Source organism: Xiphophorus couchianus, chromosome 24 (genome assembly GCF_001444195.1).
Source record: "Xiphophorus couchianus chromosome 24, X_couchianus-1.0, whole genome shotgun sequence".
NCBI lineage: Eukaryota > Metazoa > Chordata > Actinopteri > Cyprinodontiformes > Poeciliidae > Xiphophorus > Xiphophorus couchianus.
In genome coordinates, this window is record NC_040251.1 from 2,193,163 (window position 1) to 2,218,576 (window position 25,414).

The 25,414-nt window shown below is 37.9% G+C and overlaps 3 protein-coding genes across 4 annotated transcripts in view; 2 read left to right on the forward strand and 1 right to left on the reverse strand.

The window, feature by feature from the left end:
• The first annotated feature begins 1,855 nt into the window (after positions 1-1,855).
• Positions 1,856-14,731, forward strand: LOC114141218 (dipeptidyl peptidase 4-like). Its single transcript, XM_028011703.1, has 26 exons — positions 1,856-2,054; positions 2,136-2,223; positions 3,483-3,578; positions 4,215-4,309; positions 4,410-4,484; positions 4,568-4,620; positions 4,993-5,065; positions 6,004-6,124; positions 6,507-6,661; positions 6,740-6,837; positions 6,929-7,058; positions 9,480-9,515; positions 9,772-9,870; positions 9,974-10,044; positions 10,742-10,795; positions 10,877-10,989; positions 11,090-11,137; positions 11,217-11,315; positions 12,091-12,160; positions 12,255-12,449; positions 12,578-12,632; positions 12,820-12,919; positions 13,008-13,066; positions 13,141-13,213; positions 13,769-13,842; positions 13,937-14,731. The coding sequence occupies exons 1-26, from the start codon at positions 2,052-2,054 to the stop codon at positions 14,027-14,029; spliced, it is 2,226 nt and encodes a 741-aa protein (XP_027867504.1). The 5' UTR covers positions 1,856-2,051; the 3' UTR covers positions 14,030-14,731.
• An 856-nt stretch (positions 14,732-15,587) lies between these two features.
• On the forward strand, positions 15,588-18,834 carry LOC114141219 (glucagon-1-like). The gene is made up of 6 exons (XM_028011704.1): positions 15,588-15,719; positions 15,802-15,908; positions 17,484-17,639; positions 17,733-17,846; positions 18,244-18,387; positions 18,490-18,834. The coding sequence occupies exons 1-6, from the start codon at positions 15,612-15,614 to the stop codon at positions 18,512-18,514; spliced, it is 654 nt and encodes a 217-aa protein (XP_027867505.1). The 5' UTR covers positions 15,588-15,611; the 3' UTR covers positions 18,515-18,834.
• A 1,082-nt stretch (positions 18,835-19,916) lies between these two features.
• LOC114140820 (sodium-driven chloride bicarbonate exchanger-like) overlaps positions 19,917-25,414 on the reverse strand; it is a 46,121-nt gene continuing 40,623 nt past the window's right edge. For both annotated transcript variants that reach the window (XM_028011057.1, XM_028011058.1), the window contains one exon: positions 19,917-24,601. The gene's annotated coding sequence lies outside the window, so the exon portion shown is untranslated. The remainder of the gene's footprint in view (positions 24,602-25,414) is intronic.

The following is a 25,414-nucleotide window of genomic DNA, read 5'->3' on the forward strand; positions in this document are numbered from 1 at the left end:
AATGGAGAGCCATTAATGATTTTGTAAATATTGAGTATTAATTCAGGGACATTTATGGTAGCCAGTTTGTTGGCTTTGTAATATTGTACTTTACAATATGATTCAACAGGAATGCAGAGTCGTCATGGCAGTAGACAGATCTATCTTATGTTTTTGTCAATGCAGGAGGTAGAGAGTGTCTACAAATTACAAAGTCCCCACAGTTCTGTTTATTGTTCATTCTCAGTCATGTAGACAAAAATAGATACGATTTTTTTATGCATTAAGCAGCTTGTCAGATGGTTCTGTTAGCAGGCGCCGTTACCTTTTTGTCTAAATGTTAAGTGTTGTGGCGATGAACAGTTTAATGTCCAATAAATGTAGTCAGGTGTTTCAATCAGAACACTACTTTATGACAGTAAATTTACCTGTCGAAATTGTCATAAAGGCAATAGTCCGACCGGTTGTGGTCGGACTATTGCGACTGACTGGCGTTTATATGTTGGATCCTTTTGATTTGGGTTTTCTAGAAAATACCTTCTATGGTCTAGCACACCATCTCCACGGTGGTGGCAGGCTGATGCTGTGTGAACACTTTTCTTCAGCGGCTCAGGGAATTTGGCTTGAGCTAATGGGAAGATGGATGGAGGTTAATAAGAGGCAATCCAGGAAGAATACCTGCTAAGAGAATGAAAAATGTAATTAGTTTCGCTGAACAATTTATTCTCCAGATTTACAGATCTGGATTTGCAAAATACATTTAGACACTGAAAAACTGTTACTCTTTAAAACATTTAAGATGCTTCTGGCATCTCACGGTTAAGTCAACACAAGCAAGGTAACCGTTGTGGCCTGATGTCTTGGTTACATCGGTCTGTTGTAGTCCTTGAAACTTTAACTCTAGAAACAATCTTGAAAATCTCCCCCAAAATTGAACCGTACTCCACAATACTCAAAGCATTGTCTTTGTTGCTTGTGTTGAGACAACTGGTTCTCCATCATTGAGTAGGCCATAATATTCGTGAGTATAGCCCTGCATAACATATTCCATTGTTTTGTGGACCTTAGAGGTTATTTTCAGGAATTTTATTGGAACTTACCAGGACCTTTTACATAATTTTATTGGAACTTACTGGGTACTTTTTTTAGTAGACTTTCCAGAACTTTCATGGGACTTAAAAAATAGATTCATGTAATTGTTCTGTATCTTACCGGGTACTTTATTGGAACTTTAATGGATCCAAACAGGTGTGTTGATGAAACTTTGTGGAGTTTACTGGGTACCTTCTGAAACATTCATGTCATTTTTCTGAAACTTTCATGGGACTCACCAGAAACCTTGAAGTATATACTGCTTACTTTCTGGGATTTTATTTGATTAATAATAAATCAAAAGTTCTGATTAGTTTCGCAGAACTCTCAGGGTACTCTCAGAAACTGAGCAGTACTATGTCATGACTTGGTTTTTTGAGACTTTTCCAAAACGCCTATAAAACTGAGTTTGCTAAAGATTACAGAAAGTACTAGATAAATTCAGGGAAAGCTACAGAAAGTAACTACTAAGTTCCTTTAAACCCTCAGCCATATAATGCTGCTGAATACATTTATGTATGCAAATTATTTTAATGGTCTTAAATCTTTTTTGGTATTTTTTTTAAGAAACTGAAATTTGTGTTTTATTAGCTCTAAGTTCTAATCACCAAAAATAATCAAGACAAGCACTCGTACATATTTAATAAATCTATGAGTTTGTACCTATAGGAAAACTGAACAGTGTTTCAACAATGCAAATACAGCAATAAATAATCAGTTATTTTGGAAGAGGCTGACGCCTGGTGAGCGCGATGTTTCCACATACGAGTGTGTTGTGACGGTGGGCAGTTTGGGAAAGTCACTTCCTCAAATGCTGAAGAACTTTACACCGCAGACTTACTGTCCCACCTTTGAAACTTCGGCTGAGATAATGTTTAACTCCAAAGCATGACTTTCGCGTTACTTTGCAGTTGTCCGCGTTTGTAGCCTTGTGGATATCGACGCGGTTGTGATTTGGACGGGTGGTAATCAGAGAAGCAATGGTCAGTATTTTGTTCACACTTACACATTTCTGTGTTTTGGCTCTTTTAAAAGCGGGCTTCTCGTCTTTCATTCCCGGCCAGGTTTCCATCGCCAAAGTGCTGGTCGGAGTCTTAGGAGCCACGGTGGTCGTTGTATTGATAGTGGTGCCCACGGTTATATTATTGAAGGGTGAGTGTTTGCTATTAAAAGGTCCTGCTGTGGCACGCGCCGCTGACAGAACCGCGCGCGTCATTACGCACGAGAAGTTAAATGTCACAACTTCAAAGGGAAATACTCGGTTCAGATATTGACGGTTTCAGTCAAAAACAAATGCCGAGTATTCTGTACGATTCAGGAGTTTGTAAGTCAAACCATACCGTTTTTCTCCACCATTTTCCCCGGCAAAACCACTAAACAAGAACATCCGTAACACAAATCTAAAATTTTGGCCAGTTTGGATTTGGATATGTATTTTTAAAAATACGTGACCCATCTGAAAAGACTGACGCTAATAAAACACGACCGTGTCGTAACAGGAGGAACACAGAACAGAACAATCCTCTAGGCATTAATCTGTGTGATGGACATCCTTCCATTTTCTTGTCCTTAGTGGGGTCTATCGTTTCGGACCAGAGGCGGGGTACACTCTGGACAGGTCGCCAGTCTGTCGCAGCTGTGTGATGGACGTAAAAAATATAATATTGTTTTACATGTAAACTGTGACAGTTTAGTTGAATTGGTAAATTAAAAGATATCAACATAGAGACGTCTATGAGAGTTTGAATGTGGTTGAAAAGCTTTCATCAAATGTGGGAACTAATTCTCAATGATTTGAGTTTGTATTTTGGCTCAATTTTGAGAATTTACACGTTTTCCTGGACCGACTGACAAGAAATAGAAACATATCCATGTTTGTCCAGTGTTGGCGGTAATTCAATGCTTGACAGTTGTAGAAAACATTGCGTCAGTTCACATTTATATCTGAACAATTTCTTGCTGTTCTGATTTACAGATGTTTTGATTCTGATATTGGGATAGTTGACTGTTATGAAACAGTATTAGAACTAATGATGAAACTCAAATGACTTTAAGTAACCAAGTGTTGGTAGATGTGTTAAAGTAGCGACTACAAAGTAAGATAAAGTGAAACCAAAGTGTGGATCTTTTCCTGTGTGGCTCGCCATCACAATAGATATTTATTACAGAGGATTTTGAATAACATAAGTCAAATATAGAAAATGACAAATATAAGTTGAGGCTTGTGTGTGTTAGAAATGTCTAAATGTGGTTGGAAACGTGTTGTGGGCTAATCAAGTTCAACTTTCAGTCTTTAAGATAAAATTTGGGTGAGATTTTTGAGCTCAAATGTATTTTCCTGAACTAAATAAGGACAGGGACTGAGTTAGAAATCGCTAATGAAAGCTAATTTGGTAACAACTGTGTTTCAGACGATGGAAACGCCGAGGACATGAAAACGTTCGGCCTATTGGACGTCTTCAACTCCTCTCTGAAACCAGCGTCCTACAACATGAAATGGATTTCAGGTGAGGGGGGGAGGAAACTAAAAAAAACAAAAAAGATTAGAATATTATGATACTGATAACATCTAAGCTTGTACCAGTGTGTAAAGCCATAAATGCATCATTGAAGACTTTTATTATGTAATCTTTTTATTGGTTGTGCTTCTTAGTTACTGTTTCACCAGACTGAACCTCTAATACAGTCTATGAAGTTACAGTCAGACTCTTTAACTGTTGCAGTGCTTTGAAATGTTGAGTTTTAGTATCCTTAGTACTTTTTCATATTTTGTCACATTCCAACTATAGAGCTTAGATTCAGTATTTTATGTGACATACCAACATGGATGGAGGTTCAGTTTCCAACAGAAGAACAAGTCAGACATTCAACATGTGATTTATATCAAATTATATTCATTCTCTACAATGTTCCAGAACTACAAACTCTTCACACTTTTCATTGGTAAAAATACTGAAAAAGTTTAAGAAGTGTAGCATTGTCTTTCTTGCTTCCTGGAAAATGCGGCATGCACCATTAGATCATTACATTACTCATGCTCCCAAGTTGTTTTCTTCTCTTTTTGGACTCACTGTCAGGGAGTTTCTCCTTGACTGTCTTGTGTTTCATGCTAAATGTACACAGATTTCTGTCGTCCACAACAGATTATGAGTACCTGCATAAAGAAAGCGATGACTCCGTCTCCCTCGTCAACTTGAAAACAAACGTTTCTGAAGTGTTTCTGACAAAAGACAAGTTTGTAAGTCATCCTTATGCGATTAAAACAAAGATCATGTCAATCTTAACAAATGCGGTGTTGCTTCCAAGATAATGCTTAAGTCTTTCTTTGAACAAGATAGATCGAATACCACGCTTTTGACTACAAGCTGTCTGCTGATCGCAAATATGTTGCCTTCGTGAGCAACTACAATAAGGTACATGAAGCTTCTATTTACCAGTTTAGAGTGGAACCTGACACATTGGAGGCTTTTGACCATTTCTGCTTTCCTCCACTCAGGTGTGGAGACATTCATTCACAGCTTCTTACTCGCTGCATGATCGCGAGTCAGGGTAAGTCACTTGTTGATCTACCGATATTCTGGTAACTGCTAGAGCAGCGTTTCCCAATTCCGGTCCTCACGCCTCCCTGCCCTGCATGTTTTAGGTGTTTCCCTTCTGCTACACACCTGGATTGAATATATGGGTGATCAACAGGTTTCTGCAGCACTTGATGGTCATGCAATCATTTGAATCAGCTGCTCTGGAATAGAGGCACATCTAAAACATGCAGAGTAGGGGGGCCTGAGGACCGGAATTGGGAAACGCTGTGCTAGAAAATCCAAAATATTTCCTGACAATACATACTCCACAAATTTCAGCATTTCTACTGAACATATAAATATATGTATAACAAAATCACTGATTTGCGACAATCTCTTTCAGAAAAAATATCTCTTCCTCTGGCATTCCAGATGTTGTCCAATACTTTGCATTTGCCCCAGCAGGGAACAAACTGGTAAGCCTGCAGGAGACAGTGGTGTTAAAAAGAAAGTGCAGTACTAAGCAAAAACAAACAGTCAAAATGGAAAAACGTTTGTGTGAAAACCAAACTTTGCCTTCATGAGTAACTACAATAAGCAGTTACTAGGATTGAGTAGCTTTTAGAAACATTTAGCAGCAATAACTCTCCTGGACAAACATGGATATGTTGAGTAGAGTTTAGATTGGGCCTAAAAATTCAAACTTGACCCAGTTTTTAGCTTTTGATTCAGATCTTCCAGCTCCATTTTTGTCACTTGTGGTAACCGCACGGTGATTCAAGTGGAAATCATCTGGGATGTGTGATTAATATGACGAAGCACTGTGGGGTGCGTGCGCTTTGCTCTACTTTCAGTAGCTGGTTGGTTTTTTTGAGGAATTTAAGCCTCTACTTTACAGTTTGCAGGATTTTTTTATGTATTTATTTTTTTTGCATAACTTTGTAATGTTAAAGTCTGGACTTTCACTTGACCATCGCAACACCTTGGTTCTTTTCTGTGGTGGGTTCTGTTGGGATCCGGATTCATTTCGCTCAGTATGGAGAGCAGTTTGTGGTTGATTTAGTGACACTTCTGTCACTACAAGACAAGCCCAGATCATCAACCCCTCACCGCCGTGCACATGTCTACTTTGGTCACATTTGGTTATGTATAGAAGATGGATCGCCTTTAGATGTGGTTTTGTAACACTTACTTTGACAACACTTTTTTTCCACCATGTTTGTGTTTAATAAATAGGAACTAAATCAAAAATATTTTTAGAACCTGATAATGATTAGATTGTCCTTTTTTTATGCCTTAACGTTTTCTGTATTGAAGTGAATTACCATTTACTACCATACTGGAAGAATTAGCAACATTTCAGGAGAAATCTGTGTTTTTTTACATTTGCATCCCCTTCCTGTTTGATTTCCAGGCTTATGTTTGGGACAACAACGTGTTTCTGAAGACCAGCCCCGAGTCACTGCCAAAGCCAATCACTTCCAACGGAGAGCCAAACAAGATATTAAACGGGATTCCAGATTGGGTGTATGAGGGTAACAAAGAATCACATTAATTTTTTCCATGAGGAACCTCCCCACTTATGACTGTACTGTCAGATTTTCCAACCCTGCTGTCAAAACAGCTACCATTGCTGACATTCTGATATTCTTTAAAAAAAAAAAAAATTGTCAAGAATGCGGTCGGGCATTTCCTTCTGGCATTTTGTCATGAGGCTGATTTCTTCCAGATGGGGGATTTCTGCTGCAACTCAACGCCCCTTCTAAGAATATATGGCATACCCCACCGCAAATATGAATTTAATGTCACCTCTGAATCATTGTGTGGCAACTTCAAATACTACATGAAGTCAACCAGAACAAAACTTTGAACATGTGGGTTTTTGCTTCTACATTTCTTTATATTTTCTACTTTCAGAGGAGATGTTCTCATCCAACCAGGGCTTCTGGTGGTCACCTGGTGGGAAGTATTTGGCATATGCTGAATTCAATGACACCCTGGTGCACAATATTGAGTACCCTTGGTATGGCGAGGGCCAGTACCCCAGCACTATTTCAATTCCTTATCCCAAGGTGGGTCTTTGTTCTTGTCACGGCCTCTCTTGTATTATGGACTTCCTGGTTCATCTTTCATGTTGTGCTTTGTTGCAGCCAGGTACTCCCAACCCGGTTGTGAAGCTGTTTGTTGTGGACACTGACAACACCACAATAGTCACAGAAGTTGTTGTTCCAGACTCATACAAATCAATGTAATACAGGATATGTAATGCATGAGGTCATACCCCTAGAGGAATTTGACAGAAAGAGAACTTGATTCACCTTTTTCCCCTCCACCCACAGTGAACACTACTTGGCTACCGTTACCTGGGTGACTGACACCCGGATAGCTGTTCAGTGGTTAAAGAGACAACAGAACCAACTCATCCTTCAGATTTATGACCTTAATGGAAGCAGCTGGGATCCTGTTGAGGTCAGTCCTAAATCATGTGTACCGGTACATGTGTAAAATTCACATGTGATAAACTTTTCACATTTTCCCAAACTTCATTGTGGCGTCAAGTTAGTGTGGAACTGAAATGCTACAAGGTTTTAAAGGGGGTCTATTATGCTTCCTTGAATAAGTTAGGATATAGGTCTATGGGACACACAAAACAAGTTAACTGAATTTTTTGCACAAAATTATTCTCTGATAATGAGATTTCATCTGCTATGTTCTGCCTATTTTGACCTCCTTTCAGTATGAAATATTTGAGGATTCTGTCACTTTTATGCAAATAAGCTGCTGCTGGCCACGCCCTCCAGCTCCTTGCTTACACTCACACTAAATACAAGTCAAAATGGCTGCAAACAGAACTGCAGTATCTTTGATACTGAGTGAGAGTGAGAAGCAGAAGAAATGTAGCCACCAGCTGACCAGCTCCGCTTAGGTTGCTAGGTAACATTGGGAGGTTTTTGAAACGGCTCATTTTCCAGACATCAAAAAAAGTTTACTTATTGCCAGAAAACTGCTTTTTTTTTTTTCTTTAGTTCTTGGACTGTTTCTAGAAGCAGTAGAGTACAAAACCGTATTAATGAAAGCTGCCGTGTTTAATCATGGAGATGACAAGGAAAGTGCGTTCATGACTCCTACGAGTCTTTTGGTAAACCTTAACTATCCTATGGCTGACAATACTCTTCATAATACGGTCATAGAAAAAATACAGGGCATCTTCAGTCAGAGGCTACTTCAAATTTGCTGTAATATAGACTGCTACAGGAGCTCTTTCCTTCACCACACCCATCCCAGGGTTTATACAGGCAATCCTAGAGTTTAATTTACAACCTTTTACTACATATTTTACTACCTCTACAATATTTTTACTACCAACACAAAATTGAGCAGCAGTCTTTTTTAATGAGAGCAGTGAATTCTACGGGTGTGCCAATTTATCAGCCAGCCAATTTATCGTCGCCGATTTTCTTAATTTTGGTAAGTTTGATCGGATGATATTTACATCTGAAGCCAATCTTATTTACCTCAATAAAGGTCTAAAATTCAACAGCCGTCCTCTTCTGCTCTCCAGTGAAAGAGGTTGGACTGATATATGCTTGCAGTTAACAATAGTTGCCCCACTGTTGCCAACTCAGTGACTTTCTGGGTATATTTAACAACATTTCATGCAAAAAAAAAAATTGGTATCAGCTAAAATCGGAATTGGCTTTTTAAAGATTGGTAATCGGCGATCGACACAACACTAGTGAATTCACAGCACTGACCCACATAACATGATGGCCCATGTAAGACAAAACTTTAATCCACTTACTTTGGGATAAATATCCAAGGTTTCACAAGTCAGTGAAAGGTTTTCATGAAAATTTTTTATATGTACAGCAGAATTTTGGTGTTTCAGTTCAGGAAAAAAAAAAGTGAGTGACCCATACATTCACTCACTCTCTGACAGATCATCAGTTTAGCAGGCATTTAAATTGGTTAATCAGCCACCGCTGTGTTCAGAAGATGACTTTATTATCCCAAAATAAACATCAAGCCTGAGAATAGAAAACTCTAACGGACTGAATGTTCTGTTCTTTGTGTTCTTTGTGGAGGGGGTGGGAAGCTTATGGGGAAGTACTAATATGGGAGCATGCCAGGAGAGAGGGGTAAAACACGGTCGTTTCCCGTCCAAAACGGGAGACTTGACAGGTATGCAACAGGCCGTTCCCACACTGGGACACTGGAACCAATCCAGTCTATCAACGTCAGCTCAGATCCTGCCAGTAGTTATTATTATACAGATTTTATAGTTAAACGAACTTAAAAAGTCAGCATCAATGGGAAAGCCTAAATATATTGAAGGGGTGATGAAAAATTGACTACCAAGAGAAATTCTGTTTGTTACCTTTTACTGGCCTTAATTTGAGCTCATTACATTTACTACCTTTTACTGCCCTTTATTACTGCGCGGAAACTCCGCATCACCATTTACAGTAACTCTTTAATTAAATGAGTTACAACAACATTTATTTTCCCTTTGGGATCAATAAATTAATTTTGAATTGAACTGAATTTAGAGAAAGATTGACGCTAATCATGATGATTTCTGCTAACAGCTGGTGAAAACACGACATTTAAATTTAGAATACTACATAAGAGCAATAAATTTAAAAAAAAACTATTTGGAAAAAAACAGAAATTTTTGCTAAATAAAGTACATTTAATAGCTGCCTAAAAGTTGTTTGCTTGTTAGTAGAGCCCTACTTCCAACAAAGTGGAGATCATCCGGAAACATTTTTCCTAAATTCTTTTCTGTTTTGAGGCGTCTCTCTGCTTCGAGCTGCTGAGATAAAGGTTCGTGCATTTTAATGAAACGTGACTTACAACAGCCATAAACCCACTGTTATCTGATTACAGCATCTGGAGCTGACAAGTCCGGGCTGGATTGGACGGGTAAGTTAACTCCCTTTGGTAAAATGTAATTTTTTTTCCTGTAGTCTGCAAATTCCATGATAAGACCATTATGACCTGCGGTGTCAGGCACTGCAGGTCATTTAAAACATATGCAACTTCTCTGTTATTGCACAAGCCCGCTGTTGGGCTGAGCTACATGTTAATGTACATGATCTATGTTTAAATGTTTTCAATTATGACTTAAAATCAGGGGGTGGCTTTATGTTAAACTGCATTTTTTAATATTTTCTCCTAGTTTTCTCCACCAGAGCCAGTTTTTGCGCCTGACGGGAACAGTTACTACCTGATCATGACTGATTTGATGATGTACAAGCACATTCATCATGTGGTTGGGGTGAGTAGAATGATCAAAAAAACAACAACAGAAGTAAAATAAAAATAAAAATCTTGCACAATGTCTTTTATGAACACTCACTCTGCTCTGTCTTGTCATCCAGGGAAAGGCAACACCCATCTCACCTGGGTACTGGGAAGACATTGAAATTCTGAAAGTCAGTGAAGACAGTGTGTAAGTTTTCTCAGCGTTTTAAATTGGACGCAGCTGTTCATGTCTCTTTAAATATATTCCCTCTGAATGTGACTTTTAAATTATTTTCTTCTTAGAAAAAGGTCTAAATTGTTGGACTGCACATGTGTGTTGAATATAACCAGATTTCCACCATCACCAGTTGCACACATATAGCTAGCTCTTGTAGCTAAAAGCTAAACATATGGTCCCACTTTCTGGACCAAGTTCTGCCCAGATTACTTTTTTTTATTATTTATGTAGGACTTTTGGTCAAAGTTTTTTGGGGCATCTACAACAATAGTCTGTTTCCCTCCAAATTAAAAGAGATATCTTTTAATTTTGCCGTTAAGACATCTCTTGGGCTTTAAGTGATATGTTTGTGGAATTTGACCAAATGTTCATACTGTAAATGCAGGATTGTTCTTCCTAAAGGTAAATCTAGCGACACACATCTAGCCACTTGCTGCTACTTCTTGGGCAGGTTCTGGCTTTTAAGCTAGCATTCACTACTGCTAGCTATAAATGCTAGCTGCAGCAATGCCCACAGGAAATGTCTTGCATATACATATTGAGAAATCCTTAGAAAACATCTATAATTGGGACCCCAACTTTTCATCTTGAAGTTTGCCTAAGCTCCCCTCTTTTTCTTTTTTCTTTTTTTCTTCAAATGTAGAAAAACTTAGAATTTTCTCCTCAGGTATTATTCGAACAACGAACAGAACCGCAAGCCAGGAGGGAGGAACGTCTACCAGTAAGAATTTGGATTTCCCTCTTGTAGGAAGTTTCATTTCCATAAGGAAAACTTATTAACATTTGCATGTTTGGACGCCAGGTGGACGAAAAACATTAGCTATAAGTGTCTCACCTGCTCTCTTCAAAAAGAATGTGAATATAACACCGCCTACTTCAGCCACAATGCTTCTTACTACCGCTTCAGCTGCCACGGTCAGTTATACCTCATCTGACTTTTGATAAAGTTGCCACTTTATGTATTTTTATATTTTTATAACAATGACACTGGATTTTTTTTTTTTTTTGCTTTAAGGTCCCAGAATTCCACAGCACTTTCTTGTAGAAACTAGCATTTTTAAAAGTAAGCTACAGTTTAGATAAATTATCTGTAAATGACATGAAAGGACAGAAAACCTATATTTACTTGTTCTTATTTCTAGAGATCAAGGTTTTGGAGGACAACAAGGTATTTAGCGATGCAATAGCCGACATCCAGATGCCCACTAAGCGCCAAGGGACCCTTAAGATTGGCAAATATAGTAAGTAAATGAATGTGCGACTGGTAGACATTTATTACATACTTCCTTTTGTAGCTGTCGAGTCTTGCAACGCGAAAGATCTGGGTTCAATTCCAGCTTCCCCTGCAATACAGTGGTGTTCTGTGCATGGACTACTGATCCATGTGTGTATGTTTGTGAGTGGCTCTAGTGTAAAAGTGCTTTGAGCTCAAAGAAGTCGTAAACTTAGCATTTATTTGGTCTCTGTAAATTGCCTCTATAGGAAGAGGGTTAGAGCCATTGAAAAAAAAAAATATTCTAATTTAATCTCAGAATTCTGAGAACAAATTCGGATTTTAAAGAATTCTGACACGCTAAGAAGAAAAAAGCCAGAATTCTGAGATTGAAGTCAGAATTCTATGACGGAGCATTAGGGCCATTGTAGATAGAAACAAATTAGTAGTACATTTCTGGGGGAAAAAAGAAACTCAAAATTTTTAGACTAATCTCAGAAAAAACCCCCAGAAATTTTTGAAAAAAATTCAAAATCTCAGAAATATTTGAAAAAGAATTTCTGAAATTTCGGCAGAAATTCACTGAGGAAAAAAAAAATCTTTCTTTTTTCTCCAGTGGTTCTAATCTTCTTCCATACCCCTAGGAGTGTGTGAGTTGTTTGAAGCAGTCAGAAATTTTGTTTACAATTGTGAATTGATCAATGATTCTTTTTTACATTGGTTTTCAGAAAGATACATAATTGTGGCCTTAAACTGTCAATTTCTATCTCCAATGAAAAAAAGGCATTTCTTTTTATTCACAGATCTTTGGTATCAGATGTATTTACCCCCAGGCTTTGATGAGTCCAAGAAGTACCCTTTGCTAATTGATGTGTAAGGATCCACTGTACTAAAGAAATAACTAAAATACATAGAAACTTAACTCACACACACACAAAAAAAACAACAAATCTGCACACCCTTCCAGGTATGCAGGTCCTTGCAGCCAGTTAGTGGACTCCAGGTACAGAATAGGCTGGTCCACCTTCCTGGCCAGCACTGAGAAAGTCATCGTTGCCAGCTTTGACGGAAGAGGAAGCGGTTACCAGGGTGACCAGCTGATGTTCGAAATCTACAAACGCCTAGGAACCTCCGAGGTGGAAGACCAGATAACGGCAGCTAAGTAAGAGAATCTCACGCAAACATCTCGCCTCGCCTGAAAAGTCTCAATAAAAATACTTTTTGTCATAGTGCAATGCAGTTCTCATGAATTCCACAAACTAATTACCTTTTATCGTCCTTTCTCTAAAGGGAGTTCATCAAAATGGGATTCATTGATAAAGATAGGGTTGCTATATGGGGATGGGTAAGTAGTCAAGACTTAGAAAGCAAATATGGACTGTGTAAGAATAGGATTGGAGCTGTTGATGTGTAATTTTTTATAGTACAAAGGCCAAGTCGTGGCTCTAAAAATAAGTTAATGTTCCACTCTGACGTCAGTGTGTTTTATAGTGCAGATGAGCTGATGTAATGAGGTGTCTTATCTTCCACAGTCCTATGGTGGATATGTATCTTCAATGGTCTTGGGCTCCAACAGCGGCGTTTTCAAATGTGGGATGTCAGTGGCGCCGGTGTCCAAATGGGAATATTATGGTATTTTAATTGGCGTTGCTAGTCGTCCTACTTTGGACCGCTGTAATAACGGGACATTACAAGATCTGCATCGATCTGTTTGTTCCAGACACCATCTACACAGAGCGCTACATGATGCAGCCCTCAGAGAACCGTGACGGATACGACGTAAGCTTCGCCATCCGTTATCAGTCATCGCATCTGTTATCTCATCACCTAACCATAAATCTGGCTGTGTTTAGAACTCCACAGTAATGGCCAGAGCCAAGAATTTCCATTCAGTGCAGTACCTTCTGGTTCACGGAACAGCCGACGGTGAGTTCCTATGGTTGTTCTGACCCCCGTGGTGTCCAAATGTTTTGCAACTAGGGCCACAACTGTGAAGATGAGATTAGTCTTGGGCCACGAAAATGTACATTTTCATCCCCTATAAGAAAATGCAAAAATGATTCTATTGTAAAAACAAATATAGAATATTTTGAAACGTACTAGCCTAATTTTTATTAGTCTTCCAAATCATTTTAGATGAATTTTAGGCTACAAGAGCATAACACTCTTAAGACATCAACCTTCTTATTAGAAAGATTTTCTCATTTGAAAGTTTTCCACCATTCTCACAAGGTATTCTCCATTTCAATTTAAGTTTCATAAGACCACAGGAAACTCTTTTTATTTTTTATTTTGGTATTTGTCAACGCAAATCTCTGCATTCAAGTGTAGATATTAATATTCAAGCGTGGGTTTTTAGCCTCTAGCCATTTGTTGCTGGTCTTTCCCCTCTCTGCCTTATTTAAAACGTTGGCATATAGTTATACCAAAGTTCAACTGTGGTACCTCTTAATTTTATTTAGTGTTTGGTATTTTTTCTAGATAATGTCCACTTCCAGCAGGCTGCTGAGATCTCAGAAGCCTTGGTAAATGAGCAGGTGGACTTTGATGCTATGGTGAGTAATCCTTAAAATCCAAATGATTATTTAATAAACAAATCTGCCAAATATATTTTTTAAGTTCTTTTTTTTTTTAATGTTTTCCTTTCAGTGGTACACGGACAAGGATCATGGACTGGATGGCTTTGCCAACATGCATGTCTACATCCACATGACTAAATTCCTGAAAAAATGCTTTGAATAAGATTACGCATGTTTTCATTTTCTCATGTGAATACGACATTGTTGTAATAAAAACTGTATTAAATTATCATATCTCCTCCCTTAGGAGTTCAACCACAAAGTCCTTCCCAAAATGTATTTACCAAATAGAAAGCTAATGTCCTGAAAGCAGAGAATATAAATAAAGATGCGCACAGAAAATACTCACATACAAAGAAAACCCTTTCTCATCAGAACAGTAATGTCAAACAAAATATTCCTTCAGAATGTGCGTTTCAGAAACCACACAAACAAAACCTGTAAAACTCATAAAAGCGCATCAGTGCAACCCTGTCGGTCCGCCACAGAGTAGGTAAAAAAAAAACTTGCAGGGTTTTCAAGCTACAAGAAGGTAGCATGTCTGTTAGGCTTGCCTGCTGTTAGACTTATTCTATAACATAAGCAGAATGACAAAATGGTTGACATTCAAAATTTCCACCATTTTTTTGTTTCAGTTAGAGCATGTTATATATTTTGCTATAAATTTATGTATGAATACCATGGAATTGTGATATTTTTGCTTAGAGTTGTCATACTGTGAGCGTCATAACATTGCTAGAAGCAGCTGGTTTTACATTGCCGTTTGCTTACAGCGGATGCACAATGACCTGAGAAACACCCAAAGGTAGCTGAAAATATTCATGTAAGTGTTTTACTTGGAAATAAAGTGTTGCATTCTGTTAAATTTGTATGTTAATTATTTTAAGTTGTTTTACCTTGAATTATCTCCATACATATGACTAAAAACTGAATCAAAATGTTTCTGAAATAAGTTTACAGATAGCTGTTTATATGACTCCATGAGAAATAAAGGAATACATATGGTTTTTGTAAAATTATTGATGTTTTGTGATCTATTTTTGGCGTGTTTGGTTTTGTGTTTTATCTTTTATACTTAATGGTACAACGTTGACGTTTTGCATCTGCTGTAACTGAACCAAAAAAGCAGCTAAATTACTCAGTCAGATTTTCAGTTTTATTTTGATTCATGATAAGTAGCATCTTTTTGGCTCTTGCAGCTTAAGATGTTCTAGTTTCAGGCGAAAAGTAGAAATTGTTTTGGATTTCGTCAAAACTCTATAAATATTAAGCTCATGCTAGATCATACTGCATTAAATAGTTTATTTCAGCTTGCATTTCAACCTAACTGAAAGAAAAGGAGTGGCAGCGGAGACATTTCCTGAACATTACCAAGCACTCTGGTTGTAAAACCCAAACTGTCGCTGAGGCAAAAACTGATCAATATTTCCAATTCTCTGCGTCTGATTGGCGAGAAGCCTCAAATACTGACTCACTGTCCAAATACACTGTCACACGTACTGCTTCCCATCGTGATGACACAGTAGCGCATTAGAGCGTCTCGCTGACTGTCTATTTGACAGGATGAGCAGCAGTTGTTTGATCTTAACACCTAAGTACAAGCAGGCGTCACGCATGAACTGCGCCTTTCCACCTGCACCTTTCAAATGAACAAACGCATGGCTCGTTTACTTGCCCGTCACTGAGGTGTCCTGTGTCTAATGGGTCGAGAGTAAAGGGACCGTAAAGCAGGTCCGCCTGAGGAGATGGGACCTCCTCTTCCAGTATATAAAGCTGGAAGGGAGAAGCAAGTGGTTACACAGGAGCACCAAGCAGAGGAACTAACAGCACTGTTTGGAAGGAAACAACACAAGGTGAGTTGAATCTTCTCGCCTTTACACCGTCTTACCTTCAGCTGATGAACTGTCCGTGTTTATGCCTTGTTTCATGTCGCAGCTTGGAACCATGAGAAGCATCCACTGCTTGGCCGGCATCCTTTTGGTCCTGGGCTTCATGCAAGTCAGCTGGCAGGTTCCTCTACTTGGCACTGAGGACAACTCAAGGTAAAGTCCTCTAGGTTTAGCACAATTTAACTCAAGAGACTCCAGTCTGTGACATACAAGAGTATGGAGATGGGATATAAATGTGTTACACTATGGATTTATACAGCCTGTACTTCTAAACACAAATACTTTGAGATATCAGAGCACTTTAACAAAATAACTCTACAACAAATAAAAGGTCTAACATGAATGATAGTACAACAGAAATAAAAATGTTTCCCCAGAAAATCCTATGGGAAGAAAATCAACATACAAAACAACGGTTGCTTTGTTTTTAACATCCAACATTGTTTAACCCTTCCACAGTCTGGTGGGGTTGCACTGACCTTGCATGCGCTTTTATGGACCTTTTTTTTTGTATGTGTGTGTATATGTGGTTTCGGGAATTGACAGTCTGATGGGACACCAGCCACGCCCTCTCAGCTATCAGACCGCGACATCTGCCACGCTCCTCCTGAGTGTCGCACTAAGACTGGAGGATGTACTGTCGTAAACTTGATTAGAATTTTTAAACCAGTGTTGAGCTTAAATGTTGTGAGCAGGTAAATACTTTACCTGCTGTAGGTATCACTCTTGAAGTCTTCTTTCGGTACACATCTAGGATTGGTGGAGCTAATGGCTAGTCCGAGGTCACCAAGTCCAAAGTAGACTTCTATCATCTAAAAAATAATAATCCAGCACATAATCCTTAAAAGTGGTTAATGGCAGCAATATTTTATGCACCTAAACTGTCATCACATTTTTATTGGATGGTTATTTAATGGAAATTTAAGTAGGAAGTGGTGGGTCACCAATGTTCATCTGGTGAGCCTCGTGCCCTGAGAATGAATCCTATAAAGTCCTGTTCATCAGACAATAAGACTGTGAAAAACAAAAAAGGTTTTTCCTAATTTTTTTTGTACTTTTTGACAAATCTTTACTTTTAAATACCATAAAACACTTTAGGTGTTCTGTTCACAGTACATGTCGCTCACAGGAGGATTCTTAGTGGCGCACAGCCTCCAAACTTCATTTCCTGTAACAACTAATCAACCGTTTAGTTGTTGCAAACAGTTTTTTAAATAAGTGCCCAGTGAAAGTAAAACGGTTTGACCTCATACTGCCTGAATTTATTTGCAATAATATTTTTTAAATGCTGGTAAAAAATTTAAGTAGAAATTTATTTGAAGATAGAATTTGTCTCTGATGAAAATTAGCGACATCAGGCAAAATTGAGCAAAATAAAAAAAATTTCAGTCAAAAGAGAATAATATTGAATTTATACTGTTTTACAATTTCTTTTACTATACTTTTCATTGAAATCATTTAAAATGACATTTAAATTTAAATACAGCTTAAAAATGCAAAAATCACAAAAGAGAGGCATTTCACACCCTGACTTCAAGATGGCGGCCAAGAGCTTCCAATGCATTCCTTGCTATATATTAATTGCTTACAACCTTTTCACAGATCTTCACTTCAAATATCTTGAACTAGGACTTTTTTTGAAAAAAGCTCTACGGTTTAAAAACTTACACAAACTATTTTTGTGAATAAGTTGGGGTGATTTGTTTACATGCCCTGTATTTTTTGCAGTTTTGAGGAAGACAACAGATTAGCCAGCGGGCCCCAGGAGCTGTCGAACATCAAGAGACACTCAGAGGGAACGTTTTCAAATGACTACAGCAAATACCTGGAGGACAGGAAGGCCCAAGACTTTGTCCGGTGGTTGATGAGTAACAAGAGGAGCGGGTTGGTGTAGGATTTATAAAAAAAAAGAAGCTATTTGAGAAGGTTTCAAATTGTCTGCTTTTCTTCATCGGGTATTGTTCTGTTTTACTGCAGTGCCGATAAGCGCCATGCAGACGGAACCTTCACCAGCGACGTCAGCTCCTACCTCAAGGACCAAGCAATCAAAGACTTCGTTGCCCAGCTCAAGTCTGGACAGATCCAAAAAGAGTAGGCCAATCCTCCATCTTTCGGTTCCAAAGCCTCCAAAAACCACCTGGCTGTTTCCTTCCACCATGAACCCATCACGGGAACCAGAGTGATCTTGAACTAATCATCTGCTTTGTGCTGCACTTCACCCATTGTCCTATTTTTTCCCCTTTCCTTTCTTCTTAACGTTGTGCTAAAATAAATCAATGAACCTTTCCACTGTGTTGATTTGATATGTCTGTTTGCTCACGGTGCAATGAATCACAAAACACACAAGCAGACAGTGAAGCTAGCATGACACAATTACAGCAACAGCTATAGCAACATCTGATGGCTTTCAGGCCAAACATTAGAGCTCAGATGTGAGGGTTGTTGACCCTTAATGAATACTGTTTACATTGTGTCCTTGTGTACATAGATCGGAAATGGACAGCTTGGCTCAAACGATCAGCAGGAGGCATGTAGATGGAAGCTTCACCAGCGATGTGAACAAGGTGCTGGACTCCATGGCCGCCAAGGAATACTTACTCTGGGTCATGACCTCTAAACCTTCAGGGGAAAGGTAATACAAAGTCGACACGGCTGATTGCGCAAATGCTAACGCTTGGTTCCCCCCTCCCCCATTAGCCGTAATAAACATGACTGTGACCTTTGTCTTTTGCAGCAACAAACGGCAAGACAACCAATGAGAGTCTTTTCAAACGCCACCTAAAGCCATATTGCAGGGGAACAGGAAGCCATACCGCTTTGCAACTTATGTTAATATTTTTTACTTTACTTTGAATGTATTGCAAAGATACAAATAAATGCTATTCTTCCACAGACAAAAGGTGTGCAAGGGAAGAAATGAAATTCAGGGCATGAAATTTTCTACAAATGACAATTATTTGCTATATTTCTAAGCTGCAAACAAGAACACCAAAGGTTCTGTCTCAGGTAGTCCTATGGAAAGCACATGATTGTCATGGCAAATGAATATTTTACTCTGCCAAATAAACCTTGTCATTTATTCCATCTCTTTGCCTCCTTTGTTTAGAGGTTAAATTGTTATTCTTTCATGATGCACAAATGTTTCCATTTGTGATGGAAATTTCACAATTGTCCCACATATGTGAAATTTATCTTGTAAAAATCAACTTAAAAACAACCAAAACTGTGCAGAGCAGCAATAATCATTGTCCAAGCTCTATGTGGTTCAATTTAAGCATTCTGATTATGTAGTACAGCTCTGTCAATATCCCATACTCTGTATAATCTACATGTTGCTTGTCTCCTTTGCAAAGATGCTCTATGAAATTGTGAAGGACCAAACCATTTTAGGTGATTTGGTATCAGACTTAGTTCTGGACTCTGGTTCAGCCATTCCAAGATGATCATTTTTTCTCTCATAAAGTCCTCATTATGTGGACTGAAATGCATGCCGACACTGTTCTAAAGATAAAAAAAGAAAAATCTTACATGAGCAAACACCTGCAGTTCTGGGTATAAACTGACTAGGCTTTGGAACTGGAGTCCATGAAAACCAGTTTCATCAAAAGTAGCCCCAGGAGCATCGTGACACCACTGTAAATAGAACGAAGCAAATTCATGTGTTAGAAAGCTGAAAACCGCAAAAGGTGGTTTTATGGGGCGTGCCGTGGTGGCGTAGTGGTTAGCGCGACCCGTATTTGGAGGCCTTGAGTCCTCGACGCGGCCGTCACGGGTTCGACTCCCGGACCCGACAACATTTGCTGCATGTCTTCCCCCCTCTCCTTCCCCGTTTCCTGTCAGTCTACTATCATATAAGGGACACTAGAGCCCACAAAATACCCCCTGGAGGGGTAAAAAAAAAAAAAGGTGGTTTTACATAGTATTGACTCAGAAGGGCTTAAATGCAAATGCATGTTTTCCAAATCTGTACTTGTGGAGAAAAACCAACAAACATTTTACTGGGACTGCAGTTGGGGTTTTGTCAGGTGTATTGGGGTAAACAACTGCATTTAAAATAAAAACACATACATACATACATATATACAGTATATATATATATATATATATATATATATATATATATATATATATATATATATAAATGAAGCAAAACACAAACAATTTCAGCTGTTTTATTTCTTTATTTATGTCATCTTGCACACACTCTCTCATTCTTATGAAACTAATTACAACTGCACAACAGATCTGAACTTATAGTTCTCCATAAAGGTGACTTCAATTGTTAAAACAGAAAGTGCCCGTGTAATAATACCAAATTTAAGGCAGAATTCCACACAGAAGTGGTCAAAATATCTGATTTTGATTTCATTTTGACCCACCATTGGTTTCTCTAATCAGCTAAGAACCATCGGTTGGACATTGGGGGGTAGAGGGAAGATAAACAAAAATCTGAATTCAACACATTTCTTATTAGTAACATATTAGTAACATTTTACACGAATAAAATATTCTATGTATTATACAGTGTTAAGACTCTTTACCATTTACATTTTGCCCTTACCAGAAGAAGAGAACAGAATTATTGCATCTCTAGAGGAATCCATGATCCTGCAGTGATATAATTTCACCACCATGCAGGATTTCTTAATTATGTTTCTTTTAAAAACAATTAGCTTTGGATGCTAACACACACAAGGTCAGTTTCAGAGGAGATCACATGTTCATAGATGACACTTACTGACAAGATGATGAAGAGTATGCTGGAAAACACTGAGCTATTTGTACAATCACCCGAAAGTTAAGCATTTAAGTGTCTCTGTTATTCTTAAGCAAAAAGATAGCTAATGTTAGCTAAAGTTACATGTTACCAAACTACGCTGCCATGCAAGCTTGAAAATATCATCTTCATTTAAGCTGTCCCCAAAAAAGAAAAAGAGGAGTGTGCTAAAAAGAAATAACTGGGAAATAAGCTCATTCACTTTCTTACTTTGGAAGAGTAAATTGAAAAGACTGATATGGCTCTGGTATTTCTTCATAAAATGAAATGCTAACGCCAGCAAGGACAGATTTAGATTTTTGTTCTTTTTTTTTTTTTTTACAAATTACATTGTACAAGCTTTTTGAAATGAAACAAAGAAGACGTAAAGTGCTTGTCAGCTTTAGGCATCTTACAGTGCTATGAAAAAGGAGTTTTCCACTTTCTCAACTCTTCTATTTGTACTTTTTGTCACACTTAGCATCATCTAACCTGATGGGTGTTGCTTGAGAAACTGAACTTGGATTTCCAGAAAAACTGTGGTAAAACAAAGTTACTGTATGATTTAACAAGGGAAGAGCAATTACTTTTTCAAGGCCAGGGTTTGTTTGGATACATTTTTCACTTATTAAATGTAATTGCTATGAAAATTTGACATTAAAGTTTGACAAAAAACTAAGAGGCTACATCTGTAATGGTCAAATACTTTTTTGCAGCACTGCAGCTACTTTCAAGAAAAGACAAAAGGGTTTCACTATTTACAATTTTTGCGTTTAACCAAGCAAATTTGTAACTTTAGCTTTGTGTTTAATTACATGAGACAATTTTGTCCCTAATAGTTCAAACATTTCACACCTGTTTTTTGGGGGGTACGAAAAGGAACAGTTTTCCATGAGACCATTCACACACACTCTTGTATTTCTGTATGCTAATACTCTTGTATGCTAATACTTGCAAGGACCAATTTAATACCAGTTTTGCACAAAGTACATTGTATGACGTTTCTGGAATGAAACAAGGTATAAAGTGCTTCTTCGCTTCATCTGGGTCATTTACAATCTTTGCAATTAGCCTAGCCTGCCTAGCCAACCTGCCACTAGCTTTAGCTTTATGTTAATTCTGCCGTGTTGTAGTTTTGAACATTTATTACCCAACTTTTTCCGATATGAAGTGGAAATGTTTCGCGCCAACCGCAGCAGAGAAACGAGATTTGACTTTCTTGACTTGGAAGAGTAATTTGAAAGACTGATATGGTTCTTACACTTCGTCAGTAAATGAAATGCTAATGCTAGCAAAGACTGATTTTGATGCTTGTTTTGTTGAAATATAGAATTTGTGGAATAAATCAGAAACAATATAAAGTACATATCAGCATTAGGTGTTACACTTGAGTCAGACCAGATAAACAGTTTACACATTTTCAGTCTTTGTCAACCAAGTCAACCTCCCAGTAACGTTAGCTTTAGCTTCAGGTTTTTGCAATGACGTGAGAGGGGAGGGGGGATGCAGGTCATTCTTTTCCCATTGTCAATTCATATCTTTTGGACATATTAGCTACTCTTAAACTGAGCCATCATTAGAAAGCTAACCTGTTGCTAGCTTTAGCTTTGTGTTCACTTTGCTCCATTTCAATTTGTAGTTTTTGTTGTTTTGCAGATTAGTTTCTCACGTAGAACTGAGAAACTTCTCAGATCGCATCAACTTTAACAATTTAAAGACAATATCTGTGATTTACAGTCTGCTACATATGAGAAAAAATATGGTTTTATGTCTATCAGCACAACGTAATTTTGAGTCATCAGGTTTTTAGGATCATAAAAGTCAACTAAAGAAAGAAACAGAAAAAATATTTTTAAATTAATACATTAAGTTGTACATAAGATTGAGCATTTATTGAATTGTTAATTTCTATAATTTGACAAAAAAAACAAAAAACTTGTTTATCATGGTTGAAGTACATGGCTACAAAATGTGTTTGTAGTAACATGTAGGTATGAATTGGTGAAGGGGGAATTGACCAATCAGAGGAATCAATCTTCTCAGTTCATTCTTAGTAAGAAGGCTAAAATGGAAATTTCTCAGGAGGTAAACCGAAGAAACGCTCGACTGAAGAAGAAACATTTATATGTGCAACATCAAAGGTGAACACAGCCACTGACACAGACATTTAGATTTACATTATAGTATATAGAAAATGTTTACTTTCAGAAAGTTACATAGCCAGCGCTCTTAGGTTCGTGTGAGTTGGAGTAGACCTGGCAGACATCTAATCACTATTCTAAGGTGCGAAATTCTGCTGCAGCATTCATTGCTCCACATGAAATCCATTTGCACTTGCTGTGGCAGGTGTTTTGAAGAGACAACTTGCAGTTGTTATTTTTTTCTTTTTGGAAAGAATATTAAAAAAAACCCATACAAAATACCAAGAAAGAAAATGTTAAAAATCATTTAAAATCTGTCAGGAATTGGCCTATAGACTAAGATATTGTTGGAGTCATAATTCTGGCTTCACTCTGTTGCTGGTACTGTATCACCATTACACTTAATGGTCCACACCGAGTTAGGCACCAAGACGGGAAAGGTCCGATTTGGATGTAATTTGATCCGCATGCAGAGTAGGAAGGATTCAAGTGGCAGAACAGAGGTTTTAAATGTTTTATAACTAGAACCACGTCAGCAATTTTAACAGATTATCACAAAAGGACTTTTTAAAAAAACATCCGCATCCAGTGGTTGCAGTTCGATGACATACTCTGGTTTTGAAACGTTTTAACTGGAAAATTTTATCAGAAGGTCTCTAAAAGGTTGGAATTCCATTGCGTATAAAACTTGGTGAAAGTTGTGGTAGAAAAAGTCGTTTTTTTGCATTTATGACAAAACTGTGTTTCACACAAACAGTGCTGTACAGCCTCATTTAGAGCTTGAAAGTACAAAATGCAGAAAAATACACGGTAATTAGTTTCTATTTCTCTATTTATTCGGATCATTTGACATCTAACGTAGCAAATCCTACTGATTTTCAAGCAATGGTTATGTTTCGATTTGATATCAATCCCAGATCCAGCAGTGATTCCAAACTGGAATGTATCCCGGTTGTTTGCAATTACCAAACAAATACAAAAGATTTCTTCTGGGTATCATTCAAAGCCAAAGTAGCAATAAATGTATTCGAAACAGTAGCTGCATTTCCATTGACCATATAGTTGCGGCAATTGGAATTAGGAAAAATAATTTGCCAAAAAACAAAATAAGAAATCACGTTTTTCAATAAAGTCTTGCATTAGGATGAGGTGGTAAAACTGCACCTTAGGGTGCATCACGAGTCCTGTGATCAACAAGCAGATGTTACTAGACGAAGAAAACGACAGGAAGTGGTAGGAGGATAACGGCGCAGCATGTTTTTTATTGAGCGAACTTATTCATGTGTGATTTAAATTGCTTTTCTTATTTAATGGAAACACCGCAATAGCAAAATTGTGTTTCTCGACGTTAGCGGAATGTCAGTAAAGTTTTGTACACATTTGTGATGAAAAGGCAGCTATTGAGGCGAATAAGAAGAGCAACTAATACTCGAGCAACGTCTTACAGTTACCAAAGTCTCCTTCAGCAGCTGATAGAGTGTTAAAGTGCTTGACAGCTTAGCTTCAACAGATACTGTCATTCTACTAGTAATGCCACATATACACTCTCTGCAACTAGCTGTTCACTAATTGATCATTCCCGTACCCATTGCTGGTCTGAATGCGGATCAAATTAAGTCCAGATTTGGTTTTTTCCTTCCGTTTGCCTAACTTGGTGGATAACTCAGTGAGTTTTCTTATGTTGCTTATGGTTTCCAACAAATACTTCTTTCTTCTGAACTTGCACACAGACTTACATGACTAAAAACACAGTGTAGCACAGTACATAGGTGGTTGAGTGTGGCACGGTATATTTGTTCTGTTTTTTTTTCTCTTTTTTTCTTTTATTTGTATTTACTGATTGACAGCACAGTGGCGCCACCAGCAGGTGTCATCACAAACTCGTCTCCCTGTCCAGGCTCTTGTCATGCCTCCTCCGCTTGTGTCGCTTTTCACCACTTCTGGCGTAACTTCAGGGGAAGAAAAACAAAATAAATAAATAAAAAATTTAAAGCAAATGGAATCTTAGGATGAGGCGAAGACAAATGATTGTTAGGAGACATGCAACAAAACATGCAAATATGTCTGACTGAATATTATGTTTCTGTTAATTTACAAAGAGTAAATGTTGCCTTTCGGTTTCATTCGTACAGATTCAACTTTATCACGTTACAATGGCAATCTTTGAACAAACACTTAGGAAAAAAACAAATTCATTCTCTTTTTGAGAAATTTTATGTTTATCTTTGTTTTAAACCCTCAAATATAGACTTAAAATGGCGGTTCTTTAAAACTACAAATTTCCTAACATAGATATAGATGAAATTTATAAGAGGTCTTTTTTAACATTTGCGACTCTAAGCAGGTTATAAAAGTTACAGATCCCTGTTAAAGTCCTGAAGTGGTTGTTACGCAACAAAATGTTGAAGGAGTGGGAAGATTTATATCAATGTATTTAAAATCTTAAACTAACATGCACAACCTGACGACATGAACTGTTCAACAGAGTCACTAGTCACTTCATATCATAAAGTTAACCAAATCAAGACACTTTAGCAGGGGTGTCAAATTTCAGTCCTGCAGCTTTTATTTGTCTCCCTAGTCCAACACATCTGAGTCAAATGACTGAGTCGCCTCTTCAGGATGCGGTTGAGTTCTGCTAATGAGCGAAAAATTTAAATTCAGGTTTGTTGAAGCAGTAACGTGGCTCTGGAGGACTGGAGTCAGACACCCGTGCTACAGACTGTTGGTTCCAGCATGCAACACAAAGTGAGACTCTGCAC

Bases quoted from the DNA above. Each gene is read 5' to 3' on its own strand.
- LOC114141218 (XM_028011703.1), top strand. The intron at 5,066-6,003 runs GTAAGCCTGCAG...TTTGATTTCCAG, and splicing joins CCCCAGCAGGGAACAAACTG to GCTTATGTTTGGGACAACAA. The intron at 12,633-12,819 runs GTAAGTAGTCAA...TATCTTCCACAG, and splicing joins GGGTTGCTATATGGGGATGG to TCCTATGGTGGATATGTATC.
- LOC114141219 (XM_028011704.1), top strand. From the start codon at position 15,612: ATGGGACCTCCTCTTCCAGTATATAAAGCTGGAAGGGAGAAGCAAGTG. The intron at 15,909-17,483 runs GTAAAGTCCTCT...TATTTTTTGCAG, and splicing joins GGCACTGAGGACAACTCAAG to TTTTGAGGAAGACAACAGAT. The intron at 18,388-18,489 runs GTAATACAAAGT...TGTCTTTTGCAG, and splicing joins TCTAAACCTTCAGGGGAAAG to CAACAAACGGCAAGACAACC.